This window comes from Benincasa hispida, chromosome 11 (assembly GCF_009727055.1).
Source record: "Benincasa hispida cultivar B227 chromosome 11, ASM972705v1, whole genome shotgun sequence".
Lineage (NCBI taxonomy): Eukaryota > Viridiplantae > Streptophyta > Magnoliopsida > Cucurbitales > Cucurbitaceae > Benincasa > Benincasa hispida.
The window spans coordinates 38,803,513-38,824,776 of record NC_052359.1 but is presented as its reverse complement, the minus strand read 5'-3'; the positions used below and the strand labels follow the sequence as shown (position 1 = coordinate 38,824,776).

The window sequence follows — 21,264 nt, the reverse complement described above, 5'->3', positions numbered from 1 at the left end:
TCATGCAAATGTTTGGTTCCATTTTTACTATCACCCCCTAACTTTCGTTTGCAATAATTATAAACTGCCTTGTCCACTCCATCTATTTTTTGTTTCTTAAAATGGTTCCAAACAACTGATGTCAATCTCCTCTTTAATTATCCCTTCTCAATATCCTCACCAAGAATAACACAATTATCAACATTCAAATTATCATCATTCGAGGAAGATGGAGTTAAATTTGGGGTTGGATCTGGGATCGGACTTAGAATTGGACTTGGAATTGGACTTGGAATTGGACTTGGAGAATCTTTATTTGTAGAAGGTGATGAAGAAATTGTTTTCAACCTACCAAATATTTAATTTTAAAACCCCTCTTTTAGACTTGGACCCCAAAATTCAAGAATTCAAACATACTTTTCAAACATATTCAAGCCTAAAATTCAAAGCATTCAAACATATACAAAGACTCAAAGCATTTAACATGAAATTATTATTATTATTTACTAATGTTTTTCAAATTTTTACCGGCTTGAACGACAACAAATCTCAGATGGCAGCGGCTTGAACGAACATATCTCGACAGCAACACGAGTCCTTTTTTTTTTCAAATGAAAAACAAAACAACGCAAATAAAATATATCATTACCAATCAAAAGAAACAACACAATCAAAACAACACATATCTCACCTCTCGAAAGTCGGATGGAAGGCTTGGCAGCGGCTCGAACTCGAACGGATGCCTGAAGAATAGGTCACTGCCGCCGGCGTGAACTTTATGAATGCCGTGAAGGAGAAGAACATTGAACGGGTAGGTTTCTTCATGAAGACTAAGGTGAAAAAGATGCTCAACAGTCACCTATAGGAGAAGAATGGGTAGGTTTCTGGGGCTAGGCTTGAAAGGTCTTCTCTTCACGAAAACGAAAGGCTCTTCTTCAGTTCTTCACGCTCGGCTTTTTCACGGTCGGCGGTCGGCAGGTATGTTTCTTACTTTCTTTTCTTCTTTCGTCTTCACGGTAAGACGAAAGTCAAGTGAATCACGGCAGCAACAAGCCAACAACCCTCGGTCCCTCGGCAACATTGCAAAAATGAGGAAATTAGTTTTCAACTTTTCAATTTAGGGCATTTTTTTTAATAAGTTTTTAAACTTTGGGCTTATTTCTTGGGCTTAGATTTAGAATTTAGATATTTGATATTAGGCTCCAATATCCAATCCAACATTACATTATACATTATAAACATATATAAATAAATTATTTTATATATTTATAAAAATATAAATAAATTATATCAAATCAAGTCGGGATTAATCGGGTCGGGGCGGGGATACTGTCCCTAGACATGACCCTGAATATTTTCCTCGGTTTGACCCCATCCCCGATCAAACCAGGGATTCCCCAATCCCCGCGGAAAATTTTGCCAACCCTAATTTAATGGTCAAAATGTAAATTTAACAAGTGGAAAGACCCGGTTTTGAAAAAAAGTTTAATCCATATTCCATAAATTGGCAAAAAAAGGATCATATATGGTCAGTGATTTCAATGCTTCGTAGATAATTTTTTTTTAAAAAAAAGTAGTTGGTAATATTTTTTTCTTAAAATAGTTGGTATATATATTTTAAAAAAACATAGTTGGTAAATAAATTAAAAAAATTTGTCGGTGCTATCTGTTTTAAAAAAAATGGTAAATATTTTTTTTTAAATGGTTGTTAAATTTTATAAACTAGTTGGTAAACAATTTTTTTTAAAAAAATTGGTAAATTAATTTCAGAAAGGTAAATAAAAGTTTTTTAAAAAATTAGTAGGTAACTAAATTGAAAAAAAAAATCATTTATAATTTGGTAACTAGAATATCTAGTTGCACAATTTGTTTTTTTAAGTAAAGGATTGCACGAGAACCCTTAAACCATAACCATTGGAACCCTTAAATCCTAGCCCCTAAAAAACCCTTCACCTCGACATTTATCATTGGTATTGACTACCATATTCTAAAATTATAGATAGATGGAAAAACTCAAATTCTATGCGGTATTCATTGATTGTAACCTAGGGATCTACCTATCCTGGCACAAATGTCATAGACAAGTCGGTGAATATAAGGGAGTAGTACACGAGTCGTATGAAACATTTGACGAAGCAAAGTATGCGTATAGATCTTGCAATACAACTAGCGCGTAGGACCATGTAGTAACTAGCGTGTAGGACCATGTAGTAAACCAATTATAGTTGTGCCTAATGGACTAGTTAATAACTAGCATGTAGGATCATGTAGTAGAACTATTCTAATGGTGATAGGCTTCATTTTTGGGATGATCTTAATGTATATATAGCTCGAGATAGTAGGACATGAGTGACATACTCAATTATCAAAATTTCTCATTTTGTAAATAAAGCCAAGTTCATTAATGTCAAGTACAGGTCATCCTTTCAAGATCTACTTACTTCCCCCCTTACCCTAGTAAGATGGAGATTGTTGAGGTGTTGTTTCCAATTATAACAAGTATTATAGAGTCCCAAAGATAGTTGTTCATAAGATTGATCATGTTGCTTAACAATCATCGAATGATAGAACAACAACTAACATCCATTCGACATTTCCATTTGATAGACGTTCTTTCACCTTATTTATGAGAGTGACTTGGCGTGTTGTGAAAGTATTAGAATAAATAGAAGAATGTTTATGATTTTGTGTAACATGCTTAGGGTGACGAGGTGTTTGGAACCAACTAGATGTGTTGGTATTGAAGAGATGGTGGCAATGCGTCCTACACATTCTTGCTCGTGATATTAAGAATCGAGTAGTATGTATAAATTTTTCGGGATATGGTGAGATGGTCTCGAGATATTTCAATGCAGTTTTTAGAGCAATAATACAATTACACACAACCTTGTTGAAAATCCCCGAATCGATTACAATTATGTGTACTGATGGACGATGGAAATGGTTTCAGGTACAACAAAGTTTTAGTACTATTCTATAAATACATCTGAAATAACTTATGCTAACATTGTCTCGAATTGTCATGATTAACACAATTCCAACAAATTTTCCTGGGTTCATTGGACAACACATACATCAAAGTTAATGTTAATGTCGTTGATCGTCCACGATATAAGACGAGAAAGAGGAAAATTGCCACGAATGTTCTTGCAGTCTATGATTAGAATGGAGAGTTCATATTTGTTATGCCAGAATCAAAAGGCTTGACCACTGACTCTAGGGTTTTCAAGGATGCAGTTGCTCGATCGAGAGTTCCAAAGGGTATGAGAATCAATCATGTACATTATGAAACATGCATAAATGCATTAATACACATGTATGACAATCCAAAAAGTTGTACAAGATACTATTATCTATGTGTCTCTGGCTAACCCGATGCTAAAGGATTTTTGGCTCCATATAAAGAGGAACACTACCATATCTTAGATTGGCATGGTGCAGGCAACAAACCGAAAACTCTGAGAGAATTGTTCAACATGAAGCATTATTCAACAAGAAATGTTATCGAGTGAGCATTCAAATTGTTGAAGGGGCGATGGGCAATTCTTAGGGACAAATCCTTCTACTCGATATAGGTCCAATGTCGAATAGTAATTGCGTGTTGCCTGATTTATAATCTGATCATAAGGGAGATGGGGGTGGGTGTTATGCTTGATGAGTCCGTGGACGAGAATTCTGCAGATGCTGTTGTGGAGAAGAGGAGTATTGAATTTATTGAGACATTAGATGAATGGACCCAATCTAGAGATGATTTGGCCGTCAAAATTTTTTAGTAGTGGCAACAATCATGATCGTGTTTCTGATAAAAAATTGAACATGTTATCTACTTGTAGACCAATATTTACGTATTTGAATTATGTTGTGCACGTGTTTAATTCATTTATTTAACTTCATGATTTTTTATTATAATGTGGTGTACAATATTTTAAGTTTGAATAACGTCTTTACCACATATACGTGCATGCATCAGAATGACAAGTGATGGAAAAAGATCAAAACACACATGGATGAAAACTAGAACATTGGATTGGTGAATGCCCTAGTCTCTTTGGTAGAGTCTGTCTAGAATTCTGACAATGGGACGTTTTGACCAAGATATCTACAACATTTGGAACGAATGATCGAGGAGAAACTGCCTGGGTGTGGATTAAACCATAACATCATCGAATGTAAGGTTAAGAGTTTGAAGAAGCAATACACAACAGTATCATAGATGTTAAATCAATCAGGGTTTGAGTGGAACGAAGAGCTCAAGTGTGTTCAAGTGGACAAGAGATTTTTAATGTATGGGTTCAAGGTTAAACAATGTATACCACACCTGTTTTGTATAAATTCTCTTTTTGCTTTTACATACCAATGTAAAGTCATCCCAATGCGAAGGGATTGTGGAATAAACCATTCCTCCATTACAATGAGCTTTCACATGTATTTGGGAAGAACAGGGCAACCAGACATTCCTGCCAGCCCTTGGTAATGATGCTGTCAATTTCGTTTCGGAAAATGGAGGACGAGATTTGGCTAGGATCGGAAGATTACCCTATCCCATATGACTAAGAAACCTAATTGTCCGAGGATGTAATGGATGAAAATCAGGTAGATATGTCCACGGGGAGAGCATGTGTACCAAATATCTCCACAAGTAGAGCAAGTGTATCAGTGGAGCCATCTAGAGGGAGTAAGAGGAAATGACTGACTTTACAGGATGAAATGATCGACATCATGCGACCAACTGCTAATATGCAGTCATCACACATGGGCATACTCGTATCGTTGCAAACGGAGAAGTATGAGATGGAATTTGGATGTCATAATGAGGTAGTTGGTGCCATATTTGCTATTGACGAACTGACTGAGGATGATAGACCTTATTGATATCATTGGTACAAATATACAAAAGACGAATTGTTTCTTCGCTGTACCAGAACAAGCACGAAAACGATATTGCATCTGCCTACTTGCACTGATCCTTTAGATTGACCACATAATATTTCAACTCAACATTATATATTTTATGAACTTGTTTTTTGAAATAGGCACACATTTGGCCGTTCTTATATTATTTTTTGATGTTCTAAAAAATGTAACTTTACTATACTATCACCTTTTGAACGTCGTTATGATATGAAAAGTAAATATTCTATGCACACTTTTATTTTGACATAAATGATGCATATTATATAAACATAAATTGAAAGTCATTGAGTGCTTGAACATTTATGTGTAGAACATGTTTGTTTTTATTTTATAATAATATTAAATTAGTAAGATAATATATATAAAAAAATCAAGTCAAAAGTATTGGGGGTTAAAAAGTGATTGTTAGATGGAAGGAAATATGTTCATTTTATTGGAATATGATATGTATTTTGGTGAAAAAAAATATAATTGTTTTGTAATTGAGTGTTCAAATTGTGTGATTAAAATTAAATATGTTACACTTTTCAAAAAGAAAAGAAATGTTTGTCAATTTTAAGATTATTTGGTGTTCATATTTGAGTGCTAAGTACCTGTGTTTAGTTATAATTTATTTGAAATATGTTTGGTGTTTAAAAATGAAGAAAATATATTATGTAATTGAGTGTCCAAAAATTGAATTGAAGATTTGTGTTTAGTATATGAATATTTTGTAGAGAATCAGTTATAGAAAAAAATGATTTTTTTTTTTTTGTCTTAAAAAAGTTAGGAAAATAGGTCTATACTCGCAAATTAAAATCAACAATATAAAACAAAGCAAAAAAAAAAAAAAACTAAGACATAATCATTTTTATTTAGAAAAATTGATACCCAAACTCAACTTAACACCCAAACACAGACTTTCTGACTCAACTTAGTATCTCAAATACAGACAATAATTACCAATTCAATTTAATTTTATACTCAAAACATAGACAATTTAACCCTCCCTATAATTTAACTATCAAATAATAATTACTATCTCAACTCAACTCTGTACTTTTATTACGTACCAAACGCCTCCCAAAAGTAAAATCTAACTTAAATATTTGTAACTTTCAATTTTTCCTTATATTTTCCCCTATATTTTGGCCATTACTCTACAACTAGAGAGATGACTGGGGAAAGAAAGTATAATTGAATACTAAGGGGTGTTTGATAAATGGGTATAAGTTATTGGGTTGGGTGGGTATTTATTACCCATATTTGTTAAACCCATAAAAAAGCTGTGAGTTATTAAAACTGCTTTTTTATCCACTCAAAATTAACCCTAAAAACTAGTGATATTTTCATTTTCTTCTCTCTTCCCTCATATTATTTTTGTGATAAAAATGTTACGGTACTACATCACATTCTCACAATCATAATCAAATGAAAGGTAATTATCCTATATACAATTTCAATTCCAAATATACTATCCATATTATATAAAAATAAACTATATGATATGTGAAATAATAATGTTAAGTTAGCAAGATTCAATATATATACATACAATATACCAATTAATAATTGAGATAATTATCTTCAATATATATATACATACATTCAATATACCAATTAATTGAGCAGCAATATGAAATGTATTTTATTGGTATGTTTTACAGATCGAAGAGAATTAGAATTATTACTGTTTTTGAAAAAAATATGTGAAAAATAATCTATCATATTCTACAAATTGAGAAAAAAATTGAGATTGTCCAGTTTATGTCATAAATAATTTGAGAAAATACATTTATATTTGAAAATTAATCAACAATAACAAAACATAAAACTAAAAAAATAAAAGAATGAAATAAAAAACAAACAGAAAAAAATAGAACTAATATCATTCATAAAAAACTGCATCAAATCCCCAACTCAACTCTACACAACAATTCAACTCCTCAGATAATTTAACACGATAATAATTACAACTCAATTCAACTGTCTACTGGATCTACGGGATTTTAATAACCTCTTTTTAAAAAAGAAAAGGGAAAACTTTTCTTTAGGTTTGTGCTTCTTCCTCACTATTTTTCCTGTTATTGAGTGGAACCCATGCATACCTTCAAGCTCAAACCTTCCGGCTCAAAATCGCCGTAACTTTCCGACCGATTCAGCTGGGACGAGTTCTACATCAATCTCCATCTCTGACAATAACAGCAGCAAGACGTAGCTTCCATGGCGGCGAAGGAAGGGCAGACTGAGTGGCATTTGCACAGCGGACAATACCTTGGAGAAATCTCAGCTCTATGTTTCCTCCATTTACCACCTCAAATTTCCTCTCTCCCGATTCTCCTCGCAGGTACTTCATGCTCTTTCTGTTCTATTACTATTGCATTATCCCCATCTTCATTGACTTCATAAGCGACTGCTATTTACCTTCATTCTGCTGATGGAAAACCACAGGTTCGGGTTCCGAGGTACTGACGTATAACCTGGAATCTGGAAAGATGATAGAATCGTTTCGGGTATTTGAAGGAATTCGCGTTCATGGGATTTCATCTATCTCTTTGAATTTCAGTGAAGCGTCGTTTTCTACTAAGCTTGACTTCCTACTTGTTGTTTTCGGTGAAAAAAGAGTCAAGCTATATCGTATAAGCGTTGAAATGATTGCTGAAGTATGTGTGAATCTGGTTCTGTTATGTTCTTTGCCGAGGTTCAATCATTGGGTCTTGGATGCTTGCTTCTTGAAGGTACTAGTTTAGTTCAGAATTCTTTATTGAAGTGGCTTAACTACTATTAACTTTAAATTTTGATCGGGAGCAGAGCCGTGACTCTTCTTCCTTGGCAGGTAGTGATAGCTGCGGTTATATTGCCATTGGATGCAGTGATAACTCTTTTCATGTTTGGGATACTTGTGAATCTAGAATGACTCTTAAAGTTGAATCACCAGGTTAGAGCTCAATGCTATATATATATATATGTATGTATGTATGTATGTATGCATATTATCAAGATTCAAAATGACTTGTATTGCGAATGTTCAATAAATTTGTGATATGCTGTACTGCTATTTTATTTCTATTAATTCGAATATACTGATGTTAACTTTTTATCTTTGTTCCATTTAATTTTTTCTGCTTCTGATTCTGTTTGTATTTGTGTATACCAGTGAGGTGCCTCTTGTACTCCATGCGGTTGTGGGGTGATGATATCGAAACTCTTCGAGTTGCATCTGGTACTATTTTTAACGAGGTGCCTAATCTTTCTTTGTATTGGAACTTATGAATTTATGTTTTGAGTCCTTTCACCATTTGGAACTTAGGTACATCAAAGCTGTAGGTTACTGCTTTGACTGATTTCCCCCCATATGCCTACAGATAAACATTTGTTAAAAAGGCATGTGATTTCCTAATATGCCTTGGTGGTTGGTCCCATTTCAAACTCTAGCGTCTATCACTTTTTGCAGATAATTGTTTGGGAAGTGGTTCCTTCAAAAGGTACTAAGAAAGATCTTGATGAGAAGAGTAAAGAAATTCAGTTTCACCATTTGCAATATGAGGCAATTCATATAAGTAGGCTTGTTGCACATGAGGGTTCGATCCTTCGTATTGCTTGGTCCTCTGATGGATCCAAACTGGTGTCTGTTTCTGATGATCGTAGGTGATTGGTGAATCTGTTTCTTGATTTTTACCAATTCTGATCTACATGAACTACATCCTAATTCATGTTAATTTTCTTTTCGGCTTAACTTCAGTGCTCGCATCTGGAGGCTAAATGCAAAAAGGAGTGATGAAGATGACCCAGGGGAGGTTATTGGACTGTTTGGTCATAATGCTAGAGTTTGGGACTGCTGTATCTACGATTCTGTGAGCCTCATTACATGCTAGAATTTTGGCTTGCCTTGTCAATAGTCTATGAGCCCTTTCATCTCCATTTTATGTACTAGCATGTCTGTTACTGGAAATTTGAAACAGTACTTTTTCATTTACCCATAATTTCTTGACACCTCAAAGTTTATCAAGTTGCAAATCCAAAATAAAATATATTGAATAGTAGGGTCATTGTTGATAATTGTATGAATTGTGCTTCTCCTTATTTAAAATTTGGATCCACCATCTTACCCTCCATTCCTTGGGTTGAAAGTAATTGCAACTGCATATTTTTATAGAAAGAAGAAAGCAATTTTCATTGATTTAGGGAAAAGCAACGAAATATAGACCTGAAAACTAAAGTCGCATTTGATAACCATTTAGTTTTTGGATTTAAAAAAGTGTGATTGTTTTCTTATAATTGCTTTACCATGGTCTTATCTTTCTTAAACGTAAGATTTGAATTCTTACCCAAATTACAAAAACACTTCTTTAACAATTTACCTTTTTTAAGTTAAAAAAGGGCAAAAAGAGGGAGTAGGAGCCCAAGCTAAGTACAAAATGGGTACCAATCCAACAAAATTATGTTAAGATTTTCATCTTTTTTGTGTGCTGTTTGTTTGTTTGTTGTTGTTGTTTTTTAATTTGAATTATTATTACTATTATTTTTGGTATGCCATCTTTCTTTCATTTCTTACAAAAACAATCCTTTTTTTTTTTTTTTTTTTGGTTTGTTTTCAAAACATATGAATTTTGAAAACATTGTTAGACCAATAGATAACAAAACAAAGAAACTGGTGAAGTAGTGGTTATAAGCATAATTAAGGAAAAAAAAAAAAAAAGAACAAAGAACAGAAAAGTAAATGGTTATCATATGGAGTCTATGCTGCCTCTATGCTATACAAACATGCCCTCCAATTCCTAATATTTACATTTAGGGAATAGTTACAAAAGGTAGGAATCAATGGATTCCAATTAAATTTAGCTATATTAATGCCTTACCATTGAAGAATATTTCATCTCTTTCTTCCTATACCCCAAAGGTTTGCCTTCACTGTCTGTATACAATCAGTTGATCTTTGCCTTCCTTTTTTGAATTTGTGATTACAGAGGAGCTGGTTCAGTTTCTTCAAATATTAGATTCTAGGATCTCCTACTAAGATATGGTGAAAAAATACCATGAACTCTATGTAAGTTGTCAACTCCCCAAATTATGAGGTCCATAAAAAGTGTACCTTTTTTGGGTTGCCTACCTTCCAAATTGCATAGGAGGAAAACTTTGTCAAGAGCAAGATCGGTACTAGTCAGATTTTGGGCCAGGAATTTACTGAAAACTGCTCTGAACTTTGTATTTTCTATATATTTTTTTTGTCATCTGTCTGTTACTGGCATCTCATCCAAAAGTTTTGAAAGAGATCTGAACTCTTCCATTTCCCTTTCATCCAATTTTATTCCCTCTCTGATGTTCTAGTTAAGATTCAAGTCCCAAAAATTATTTTCCTAGTTCAAAATTTTAGAAATCATCTTTACTACTTTTTGGACTGGTTCATAATATTTGACTTCATATTTTGACAAGAAGTTTAAAAATCGATTCGAACCGTCGATCATTTTTATATATTATGTCTATTTTGAGTTCTGTTTGGCTATATCAAATAAGAAGCCTGGTTGTATTTCCTTGTTTGTTCTTGCATATGCACTTATCGTTCTTTTGGGTTATCCTTGTAGTTGATAATCACAGCCAGTGAGGATTGTACATGTCGTGCATGGGGAATAGATGGCAAACAACTAGAGATGATAAAGGAGCACATGTGAGCTGTGAAAACTTTTCTGTTTTGACAAGAGTTTTGTATAATTTGTTTTAGTGTACTTCATGCGTGCCAATTGCTTCAAATTATTGACCAAATATTAATACGTATAAATATTTTTGTTTGATTATCCTCTAATTGCGGATTCCCATTTTAGTTGCTACCTTTTCTCTCTCTCTCTCTTTTGGGGGTTGGGGGATGGTGAAGTACTTCGTTGCTGTTGAAAAGGGAGTTTATAATTTGAAGGGCCATCAAAATATAGCTTCCGGATTTAGGTTTATGTATTTATTTATTTCTTACTAGTTTATTTGTTTGTTTGTTTGTTTTTAGTGGTTCCATGTGAAACCAATTCAAAGCTGCTCCATTTTTTTAATCAAGGATATTTAGATCGAGAATTTGATTTAATTAGTGGGAAAGATCAATTTGTAACCTTAAACTTTGAAGGTTGAGTCAATTAAAACCCTAAACTATTAATTGTATTAATTAAAATAGAATCAATTTAGATCCTTTGTTAGGATTTCATTTTAAAACCATCAGTGCATAATTCTTACATGTGTGTAAGGCTTATTTCCTAGAAATTTAGGGTTTGATTTGATACAATTTATTAGTTTTGGGGTTTAACTAAATCTAACAGGTAAAGTTTAGGGGTATAAGTTCTTTTTTTCCCCATATTTAAGTATTAGTTTGGGTATGAAGGTGTATGATCATTGACATAGTTACCATTCGCTCTATTGATAAGTTATTCATATATTATGTAATTACCTAGATACCCTTCCCATGACGCATACTTTATGTTTTATTTTTTAATTTATTTCAGAGGGAGAGGCGTATGGAGATGTTTGTATGATCCAATGTCCCATCTTCTTATTACTGCTGGCTTTGATTCTTCTATTAAAGTGCATCGACTCAACACTTCTTTATCTGGGACCTCCAATGAACCAGCTGAAAGCACCGGCTGTAGCATGAAAAGAGAGGTTTTCACTAGTTGTATTCCAAATTCATTGGATCATAACGGACATATGGACAGGTGCGGTTCATTTTCCTCTTTAAGATTTCTTGTAGGTGTATTCATCTTTGAATTTTTACTTTATTTCCTCGCTTTTATTTTTTGAGGGTGGGAGTGGCAACCACTGCATTTATACAGTTTTACTTTCATGTTGCAGTAAAAGTGAGTATGTGCGCTGCCTACGGTTTTCGTCTGAACGTACAATCTATGTTGCCACCAACCGTGGTTATCTTTATCATGCTACATTATCTGATTCCATGGGTGTAACATGGACCAAACTTGTTCATGTTAGTGAAGAGGTTCAAATTATTTGCATGGATTTACTAGCCCCTAGTCCATTTGAAGTTTCCCGAGGAGCTGAGGATTGGATTGCTCTTGGAGATGGTCAAGGAAGGACCACAGTTTTAAAAGTTCTACACGATTCAAATGCCCATAAACCTGACATCTCATTTACCTGGTCAGCTGAAATGGAGAGACAGCTTTTAGGAACCTTTTGGTGCAAGTCACTTGGATTCAGGTTAACACCATTTCTTATTTTCAAATCTGATAATGATGGAACCACCAGCTGAGATCTTTATAAAAGCTGTGGTTGGACATGAATTCATGTTTGATAGAACCTTCTTACCAAAAGAAAACTGAATCCATTATTTCATTTAAAGCTCTGCAGCCATGAGATCTTCATAACTGATTGATGGTCTGAAAGAAACATTCCAAGGAAATTTAATTGTGCAAGGTTTTATTTTTAAAGTCTGAAGAGCATTCCTTTATTTCTTTAAAAATTGTGGCTATATTCACTTCTTAGGACCTTGTACCCCTGACAAGAACGGGACAGAAGGTTTAAATTTAAATATCATTTGCTAGATATAATTTCTTTCTATTTATTTTGTAGGTTCATCTTTACAGCTGATCCTAGAGGAGTATTGAAACTCTGGAGATTATATGATCATGTATCAGCTTCTCAGAATGGCACAAACTACAATCCATCTCTTGTGGCAGAATATATATCATGCTTTGGTATGAGGATTATGTGTTTGGATGTGTCGTGTGAGGAAGAGGTACTTTTTCTAAACTTTATGTAATTGTGGAACTACTTCCATTAATGTTGTCATCTTTTAGAATTGACATAATGATCAATGCATTAACTTTATTCAAACAGCCTCAATTGTGGTCTTTGACCCCGTTGGGGTTGGTGCATTATGTGCAAATGTAATTGAGTAGGCTTGAACCATCCATCTTTGATGGCTCGACTTGCCCTTCTGTTGATTTTCATAGACTTTCTGTGGTTCTTAAATTCTAGTTTATGTGCAATGAAGGTGGAAGTTGTTTATTTTATTATTATTGTTTTTTAAATTTATAGACAGGTTGTGCATTTTGGTAAGCTGTTTTTGTTGCTATTTTATGGAATCTTTGGGTAGAAAGGAACTGGAGAATCTTTTTGGGTATTTGGGAATTTTGGGGGTTGATACATTTTTAATGCTTCCATTTGGGTACACTTACATAACTCTTTTACAATTTCTTTACCTTTTTTTGTCTAATCACCAACAGCTAGTGATGTAATACTTATAAGGATCTTTTTAGTTTTTTTAAAGATCATGTTAGTTTTGGGATTTTTTTTAGCTTTCTTTTATTATTCTTTAAGGGTTTTGTGAATCTTGTATGTTACAAGGTAGGTAGTTAAGTTAGTCCTACAAACTAGTTTGCTGTCTGAATTACATCCTATCTGATGGATGCCTTGTACTTATTTTGAGGGTAATTTTTAATAAAATTCAGATTGTTTCCTTTCGTTTATCAGCTAGGGCCTCTTTTTATGTTCTTTTCCTTTTCTTTTTTGTTCTCCTTGCGCTGACGGGACTTTTTGGGTGGTCCTAGGTACTTTCGTTCATCTTAATGGAAGTTGGCTTTTCCATATATATTTTTTTAAAACCCTATGTTATCTTTCAGCACATTATGGATGATGATGTTAATTTGCTCCCCCTCAATTTTTAACGCACTTATTTTTGCAGATTGTGGTGTGTGGTGATGTACGTGGTAATCTTATTCTATTCCCTCTATCAAAGGACCTATTACTTGATAGTCCAATTACAACAGTAGTGAAGATAATTCCAACCTGTTACTTCAAAGGAGCTCACGGTATATCAACTGTTACCAGTGTTGTAGTAGCTAGATTGGAGTCATGCCAAACAGAATTACACTCAGTACTACCTCTTCTTTTCCCTTATTAATTTCTCTATTATTGAGATCTCTATGCATTAAGTTTTTCATTTATGTATCAGTGGAAATAGGAAAAATAGACTAACAACCTCATTTGGACATCAGGTCATCAATGTAATTTGTTTGTTCTTTAGGAGCATTGTCTCAATTACAAGCACTAGTATAATTCCTCGTGTATTTACTCCTTACAATTTCCTTTGGATGTGAACTTGTAATGCTACAAAATCACTTAAACTGAATTGGTGGCTTGTTCAACTTTCTTATATTCTCTATTGGACAAGTATATAACTATGGAATCATAATTTTGTTTTTTTCCCCTTGATAATTAAGTTTATGATTCAGAAGGTGCTAGGGTGGCAAAATGAACTCCATTTTCCTTCTATCTCACTCTGTTGCTGCAATTACTACGTTCTAAACTCAAACGTGAAGAAATTAACGTTGAGGCTCTAGACTATCAGAAGATATTGATGATTCTGACTGAAAAGGTTTCAAATCATTTCCTTAGAAAATGTGGAGGAAAGAATAGTGTTCTGCATATTATACCATTTGAAAAAAGTGAATTCCCAATTACTTTGTCTACAATGATATAGTATAGCGCCTAAAACTTTGTTGATATTCTCTATCAAACTTATATGCCTCAGTGCACCTAGAGTCGTGGCACCCCTATTGTTATCGACTCATACAAAGGTGCTTTGGTGCAGTTCTTGTGATCTGCAGCATCCATTCGCTGTGTTTGTATGACAACTGTTCTTTCAGTGTTTCTTCTTTACAGGATCTGCAGCATTCATTTGCTGTGTTTGATGACAACTGTTCTTTTAGTCTCACGGTTTCAAAGTGTAGATTATTGAATATGATGATATCTTGTCCTTGGACAAAATTTTATCTGTGAATGGGTGTTTAGATTCATCTTTGTTCTGATGCAATTGGTTTATGGAGATTTTAGCATGACAGTTTACAGTATGTTGCTATTTGCTCTTTTTCAGACTGGTGCAGATGGATGCATATGTCATATGGAATATGTCAAACTCAAAGACCAGAAAGTTTTGGAGTTCATAGGGATGAAACAAGTTAAAGAGTTGTCTTCAGTGCAGTCTCTCTTCTATGATCAAAATTCTTTTCTTGATTTGACAAACAATCGTTATGCAACTGGCTTTGCATCCACAGATTTCATTATATGGAACTTAACTACTGAAACAAAGGTCCACTCACTCTCTCTCTCTCTTCATGCACAAAAAGACACTATTTGCAATCATTATTCCTTTTGGATCTCAAACAACAAGGATCAAAGCAGGTATTACAAATTCAATGTGGTGGATGGCGGCGTCCTTATTCTCATTATCTTGGAGACGTACCAGAACTTAAGAACTGTTTTGCATATGTCAAGGTTTTTCCACACCTCCCCCCATTGATGTCTGTCATCTCTTTTGTGCATGGATATTGTTGACGGTCTTGAAGTTTATAACTTTTCCTGTTTCTACTTCAGGATGAAATGATCTATATTCATCGGTACTGGGTTTCAGACAGTGATAGAAAAGTATTTCCTCAAAATTTGCACGTACAATTTCATGGCAGAGAGCTGCATTCTTTGTGCTTTATACCTGAAGTCTTTGAACCTAAAGCTGACAACAAGCATGACATCTCATCCAGATCTAGCTGGATTGTAACTGGTTGTGAAGATGGAACTGTGAGGATGACTAGGTATATTGTTGTTATTCTTCTTCTTCTTCTTCTTCTTCTTCTTCTTCTTCTTCTTCTTCTTCTTCTTCTTCTTCTTCTTCTTCTTCTTCTTCTATATCTCTAGCATCTGACTTAACATTAAAAAATGAACCAGTAAGTGTCTGATGAATCTGCTAACTGCTAAGTCATGGGACATGTTTGTTACGTATATTTGTAGATCCCCACCTTATATAAAACCTTTCAGTTTTCCTTGTTCCAGAATATAATGTTAAGGCTGATAAGGAAATCGATGCCAATTGTTTGATGGTATAGGTATACCCCTGGCACCAATAACTGGTCTGCGTCAAATTTGCTTGGAGAGCATGTTGGGGGCTCAGCCGTGAGATCCATATGCTACATATCAAACGTACACTTGATTTTATCAGATGGGACTATCATACCCGATGAAAAGAATACACAAGAATCTGACTCAGATGATAGAGAAGATCCTATTTTACTTATTTCAGCTGGTGCAAAGCGCGTGTTAACTTCTTGGCTACAGAAGCATAGGAAGCTGGAGAAAATGGAACGAACTAATGCTTGTTTACAACATAATGGAAAAGTTAGTTCCGAGCCCTCTGGATTTGCCTCATCAATTTCCTTCAAGTGGCTTTCTACTGATATGCCAATCAAGAATTCAACTTCCCATAGAAATTCATTCAATACAATGAAAGATGAAGCCACGATTGGTTCTAGCATAAATTCTGATGCTGAATCCAAATTACTCCAAGAAAAAGAGGAGTTAAGGCTTAAATCTTGTCCCGCAGAAAAATATGAAGATGACTGGAGATACATGGCAGTTACTGGCTTTCTCGTTAAACATTTTAATTCAAGGTGTGTATTCTTCCCCATGTTCTTTCTTCCTGGTTATCTTTTTCTTAAAGTTTAGTTTTCATTAATATGATTCTTTTTTTTTTTTTTTTTTTTTTTTCAGGTTTACTGTCTGTTTCATCATTGTTGCATGTTCAGATGCCACACTTTCACTTCGAGCTCTAATTTTACCTCATCGATTATGGTAAACATGAGAAAAATGATTAACTAACTTATAACTTTTTGTTTAGATTTCACTTTCGTTTTCCTAATTAGTTTTTTTGTAGGTTTGACGTTGCTTCATTGGTTCCTGTCGGATCACCAGTTTTGACATTACAGCACATAGTTTTTCCGAAATTCCACCCTAATGGAGGTGTGTCTCACTTTCTCATTATATGTTGTAGTTGGAAAAACTCATGCAATGTTTTGTTTTGTATTTCTTAAAGGTCAAGGCTTGTTTTGTATAATCTACAAGCCTGAAGTATGGTCCCGAGGGAATTGAGAATGGTTCAATTGAATGGGGAGTTTATATCTTCTATAAAGAGAAACAAATATATGAATTGGTGTATTACATTATTTTTTTGTTAAATATTTCATACCTTGAGTCTCTTTTTTCATTTTCTAATAAAGTTCATTTCAGGTGGAGAAACGCTGGTTGGGAATGTTTACATCGTCATCAGTGGAGCCACTGATGGAAGTATTGCATTTTGGGATCTGACTGGAAATATTGAAGCATTCATGAAACGTTTCTCTTCTCTTCATCAGGAAATGTTCATTGATTTTCAGAAACGGCCTCGTACAGGAAGAGGAAGCCAGGGTGGCAGATGGCGGAGATCTTTAAGTACTGTGACCAAAGGTCGACCAAGCAAAGATTTGGTTACTAAGAAAGGTGGAGACGATACCAACTCAAGCATGCAAAATCAAGTTCCTTTCGAAAGCTCATCCAAAGTGGACATATCTGAAGCTAATATAGTTGGCTCTCAACCTGTTTGTTTTACCTCTTCTGAACTAATTCTAAGCACCGGCAATTCTTCTTCTGAGATGTGTGAAATACAGCCTATTCATGTTCTAACCAATGTCCATCAATCTGGCGTGAATTGTCTCCATGTAGCGGCTGTGAACAATTCTGAATGTGTTAATAATTATTGCTTGTATCGTGTGATTAGTGGTGGTGATGATCAAGCACTTCAATGTCATACGATCGATTTATCAGTGTTATCTGAAAGCCCTATTTCTGAGATAATTGAATCTGAATCTGAATGTGGGAAGAAGTTTATATTTCATAGTGAAGACCATAATCATAAATATATGGTTAGGTTCCTCAGCTCTCACAAAATTGCATCAGCTCACAGTTCTGCTATAAAAGGTAAAAGAAGTCTTATCATTTTACAATTTTAGATTTGGTTTTAAATGTCCATATTTCCCTACCTCTTGGTTTCAATTGAAATTGCATGAAGCAAAATCTTACCTGTCTATATATCTACTCAATCTGATCCATTATGGAAATTCATACTCTGTTTAATCATCCTATGGCCTACACAAAAAAGGCCAACCACATTACAAGTTGGAGCTTGCCTTCTATGTTTTACAGGTGCCTCAAACTAAGCAAATACTAAACATAAGTTTTGTGCTATGCACTCTGAAAGCTGGTGCTCTTTCTGAGTTTGAACGTTCACAACTTTCCAAAGTTTATTTGCACACATGGCACTTTTTTTAAAAACTTTGTAACATTTTTTTGCAGCATTCTTGAGATACTAGTGAGGATCTGATGTTTCTTTGCCCTATTTAGGTGTCTGGACAGATGGAATTTGGGTGTTTTCTACCGGTCTTGATCAAAGGATCAGGTGTTGGAAACTTGAGGCACAGGGGAAATTGTTTGAGTATGCTCACTCGATCATTACTGTGCCAGAACCGGAGGCCATTGATGCTAGAGCCTGTGACAGGTTAGTGGAACATTTAATTCAATATACACGATGAAATCATCATTACATTAGTTTGACCCACCCTCATTTATTGTCTTTATTTCTCTCCAGGAACCATTATCAAATTGCTGTAGCTGGAAGAGGGATGCAAATTATTGAATTTTCTACATCCTGCGATACTGGCAGAAAATGAACCTGCGATACTGGCAGAAAATGAAAATAGGAAAATATCTTGATTTGTGATAGCTTGTAAATTCAATTACAGGGGGAACATATTACCTCTCAGAACAAAACTACATACCCTTTAACAAGGTAATTCCCCAGAATAAAAAACACTCCTACCCCACATGATCCAACTAATTCTGTACCCCTGTGCCTGCCCCGTGCTCTTCCTCTTTCTTCAAGTTTCACTCAATAGCTGGCATTCACCCATACTAAACCAATTATTTAATTACACAAAGCTGAGCGAGCTTGTAGCCCGTTCTCTTTCCCTTTAGAGTTGTTTTCAGTGGGTCCTCCACTCATCTCTGCCTTCCTTTCCTTCATTTTTCTATGGCCTTAAATGAATCTAGTTGGGGCCTATCAACATGTTTTTTGATCTCTCCATACCGTGGATTCTGCATATGGTCTCTTTTCAAAAGGGTCACAGTAGTCTGAACACCTGAGAGAACTAGAAAGCTTTCCTCATTGTGTCTTAGTTTCTTGTAAGCTATTTGTAAGACATGCATCGGAGTAAATTATGACTCTAAATAGTCACAAGGCAAAGAATTCTGACCAATAGTTTTATCCTTAATCGTTATATTTGCTCAGTTCATGGAGAATGATTAGTAGATGAAGGCTCAACTTTGAGATGGCATATGGCCTTTTCACTTCAATTTTCGGCTGTCCTGTGTCAATGATTTATATATATATTTTTATGTTCATTTAAAGGATCACTCAAACAACAACTTGCTAGTGATAGTTTCCGTGATTATGGCATTGATTGTTGATTTTCAACATTGTGATAGTACATTTTACATTGTACAAGCTATGCTCCCATTGTAGTGAAAGTGAAAGCTTGTTTAAACATGACTCAGTAATTTCACTTTCCAGGTACAAAGTTGGTAGCATAAGCCCATGCATTGTTGTTGACAGGATCAGCAAGATGATCTGCAAGGTTCTCCAAAGGACCCTTTCCAGTTACAATGGCCTGTACGAAAAACCCGAACATAGAAAACATTGCAAGACGGCCATTCTTAAGTTCTTTCACCTTAAGCTCTGCAAATGCCTCTGGATCATCAGCCAGCCCGAGGGGATCAAAGCTACCGCCTGGGTAGATGGGATCGGTAACTTCTCCAAGTGGTCCTCCTGCAATACGGTAACCTTCAACTGCACCCATTAGCACTACTTGAGATGCCCAAATGGCCAAAATGCTCTGTGCATGAATAAGACTTGGGTTTCCAAGATAGTCTAGGCCACCCTCACTGAAGATCTGTGAACCAGCCTTGAACCAAACTGCTTCACCAAACTTGACTCCATTTCTGGAAAGAAGCTCTGGGAACACACATCCTAGAGCCCCAAGCATGGCCCATCTGCTGTGGATCACTTCGAGCTCTCGGTTCTTGGCAAAGGTCTCGGGATCAGCTGATAGACCTGCAGTGTCCCAACCATAGTCACCAGGGAATTCTCCTGTGAGGTAAGATGGAGGCTCACCAGAGAATGGTCCAAGGTACTTGACACGGTCGGGACCATACCATGGGCTGCCTGAGGAAGCTGCTGGTTTTCCAGATCTCCTCATTGAGACTCTACCATTGCTGCGAACCGAGGATGAGAGCTCGGTAGGTGCATTCAAAGGAACAGCTTTTCCTGTGAATGTAGATGAAAGAGCCATGGCTGCCATGCCTACCAACTTCAACCGAAAGGAAGTAAGTCCTCAAAGTGCTTTTGAATTGAGTTACTGATGGAAATGCAAGAAGTATGGAATCTGCTTATATAGTGTCTGGTGAGACCCACAAACTCTATCCTTGTGGATCTTCATCCTCCTCTAATTGGTTGATGAGGAGATATCTAGAACTCAAAAATCTTCATCATCTTACTCAACCAATGAAGGAACCATTAGAGATTTCTTTTAGTCGATTAGAATACTAATCTTACGAATGATAACTAACCTTTAGTGGTCCTCAAGCTGACTCCAAGAATATTTTCACAGGCTGTAATAATTGACAATTGAGCGGCACTTGCGACAAATATGGTATAATACAAGTTTAGAAGTAGTGTGATGGTAGAATAATGCCCATGAGCTAGATCTATGAAGCTATTTGATTGAGTTTTATTTGTATCAACGTATTTTAGCAATTGTGGTTAAGAGTTTCCTTTCAAAGTGAAGTACTTTGAAATGCCGTTTGGGAACCTAAGCATTTGTGATGGGTGAGAGCTTGCGACCCTAAGCTAATTTCACTATGTTCACGTAATTGTGACATAAGTAAAATGTTAGGTTTCATTGTTTTTAAAATTCAGGGCATTCAACACCATTACTAGTACAATCAGATTGTGGTCATCTGTACTAAAATCTCTTTGAAAATTAGGTTTATAACCCTATTGTTACTTATATTATTTAATTTAATTTTTTTATGCAACATTATATTATCTATTACAGATAAAATCTAGTGTTATTAAATGTAATCTTGAATGATATGTGGTTAACATACGACTAACATTTGGAGAGACTAAGAAATCCAATTAGTATGGTTCGTAGGTTTTGATTTGACTATGAATTTAAATATTTTCATAGTAAAGATGAAATTATTGAAGGTGTGAAAACAAACACAAATTTTAAAAATAAAAAATAGAAAATCAAATGGTTATCAACTTTCATTTAAAAATAATCAAATGGTTATCAACTTATACTTATTTATTATATTTCTAAGCATCATCAAATAATAATAATTAATAAATAAATAAAATTGAAATGATTTGAAAGGAACTTACTCAAAAGTTTGACCTTTTTGTAAACCAAAGTCAACACAAAGTTAGCTCGACACATTTTAGCTTCAAGCATCCACAAACAACAAAATAAAGACTCGACA

At 34.8% G+C, this 21,264-nt stretch overlaps 2 protein-coding genes across 4 annotated transcripts; one reads left to right on the top strand and one right to left on the bottom strand.

Moving 5' to 3' along the window:
* Nucleotides 1-6,912: 6,912 nt before the first annotated feature.
* Nucleotides 6,913-19,702, top strand: LOC120090197 (WD repeat-containing protein 6). 3 transcript variants are annotated; one of them, XM_039047736.1, is made up of 20 exons: nucleotides 6,913-7,219; nucleotides 7,324-7,610; nucleotides 7,684-7,810; nucleotides 8,030-8,112; nucleotides 8,327-8,520; nucleotides 8,615-8,726; nucleotides 10,455-10,537; nucleotides 11,352-11,561; nucleotides 11,698-12,057; nucleotides 12,430-12,595; nucleotides 13,544-13,735; nucleotides 14,735-14,950; nucleotides 15,043-15,135; nucleotides 15,235-15,449; nucleotides 15,741-16,301; nucleotides 16,402-16,482; nucleotides 16,565-16,650; nucleotides 16,918-17,643; nucleotides 18,067-18,220; nucleotides 18,311-19,528. In XM_039047736.1, the coding sequence occupies exons 1-20, from the start codon at nucleotides 7,096-7,098 to the stop codon at nucleotides 18,390-18,392; spliced, it is 4,152 nt and encodes a 1,383-aa protein (XP_038903664.1). In that variant the 5' UTR covers nucleotides 6,913-7,095; the 3' UTR covers nucleotides 18,393-19,528. The 3 variants fall into 3 exon arrangements, with proteins under 3 accessions (XP_038903664.1, XP_038903665.1, XP_038903666.1); XM_039047737.1 differs by lacking the exon at nucleotides 6,913-7,219 and having other exon boundaries at nucleotides 7,392-7,610; nucleotides 7,709-7,810; XM_039047738.1 differs by lacking the exons at nucleotides 6,913-7,219; nucleotides 7,324-7,610 and having other exon boundaries at nucleotides 7,709-7,810; nucleotides 8,030-8,095; nucleotides 18,311-19,702.
* On the bottom strand, nucleotides 19,148-20,152 carry LOC120090198 (chlorophyll a-b binding protein of LHCII type 1-like). The gene has a single exon (XM_039047739.1). The coding sequence runs from the start codon at nucleotides 20,076-20,078 to the stop codon at nucleotides 19,281-19,283; it is 798 nt and encodes a 265-aa protein (XP_038903667.1). The 5' UTR covers nucleotides 20,079-20,152; the 3' UTR covers nucleotides 19,148-19,280.
* Between the last annotated feature and the right edge of the window lie 1,112 nt (nucleotides 20,153-21,264).

Excerpts from the sequence above, each read along its gene's own strand:
- LOC120090198 (XM_039047739.1), bottom strand. The coding sequence starts at position 20,078 with ATGGCAGCCATGGCTCTTTCATCTACATTCACAGGAAAAGCTGTTCCT.
- LOC120090197 (XM_039047736.1), top strand. The coding sequence starts at position 7,096 with ATGGCGGCGAAGGAAGGGCAGACTGAGTGGCATTTGCACAGCGGACAA. Across the intron at positions 7,220-7,323 it reads TCTCCCGATTCTCCTCGCAG|GTTCGGGTTCCGAGGTACTG; the intron begins GTACTTCATGCT and ends GGAAAACCACAG. Across the intron at positions 7,611-7,683 it reads TGGATGCTTGCTTCTTGAAG|AGCCGTGACTCTTCTTCCTT; the intron begins GTACTAGTTTAG and ends GATCGGGAGCAG.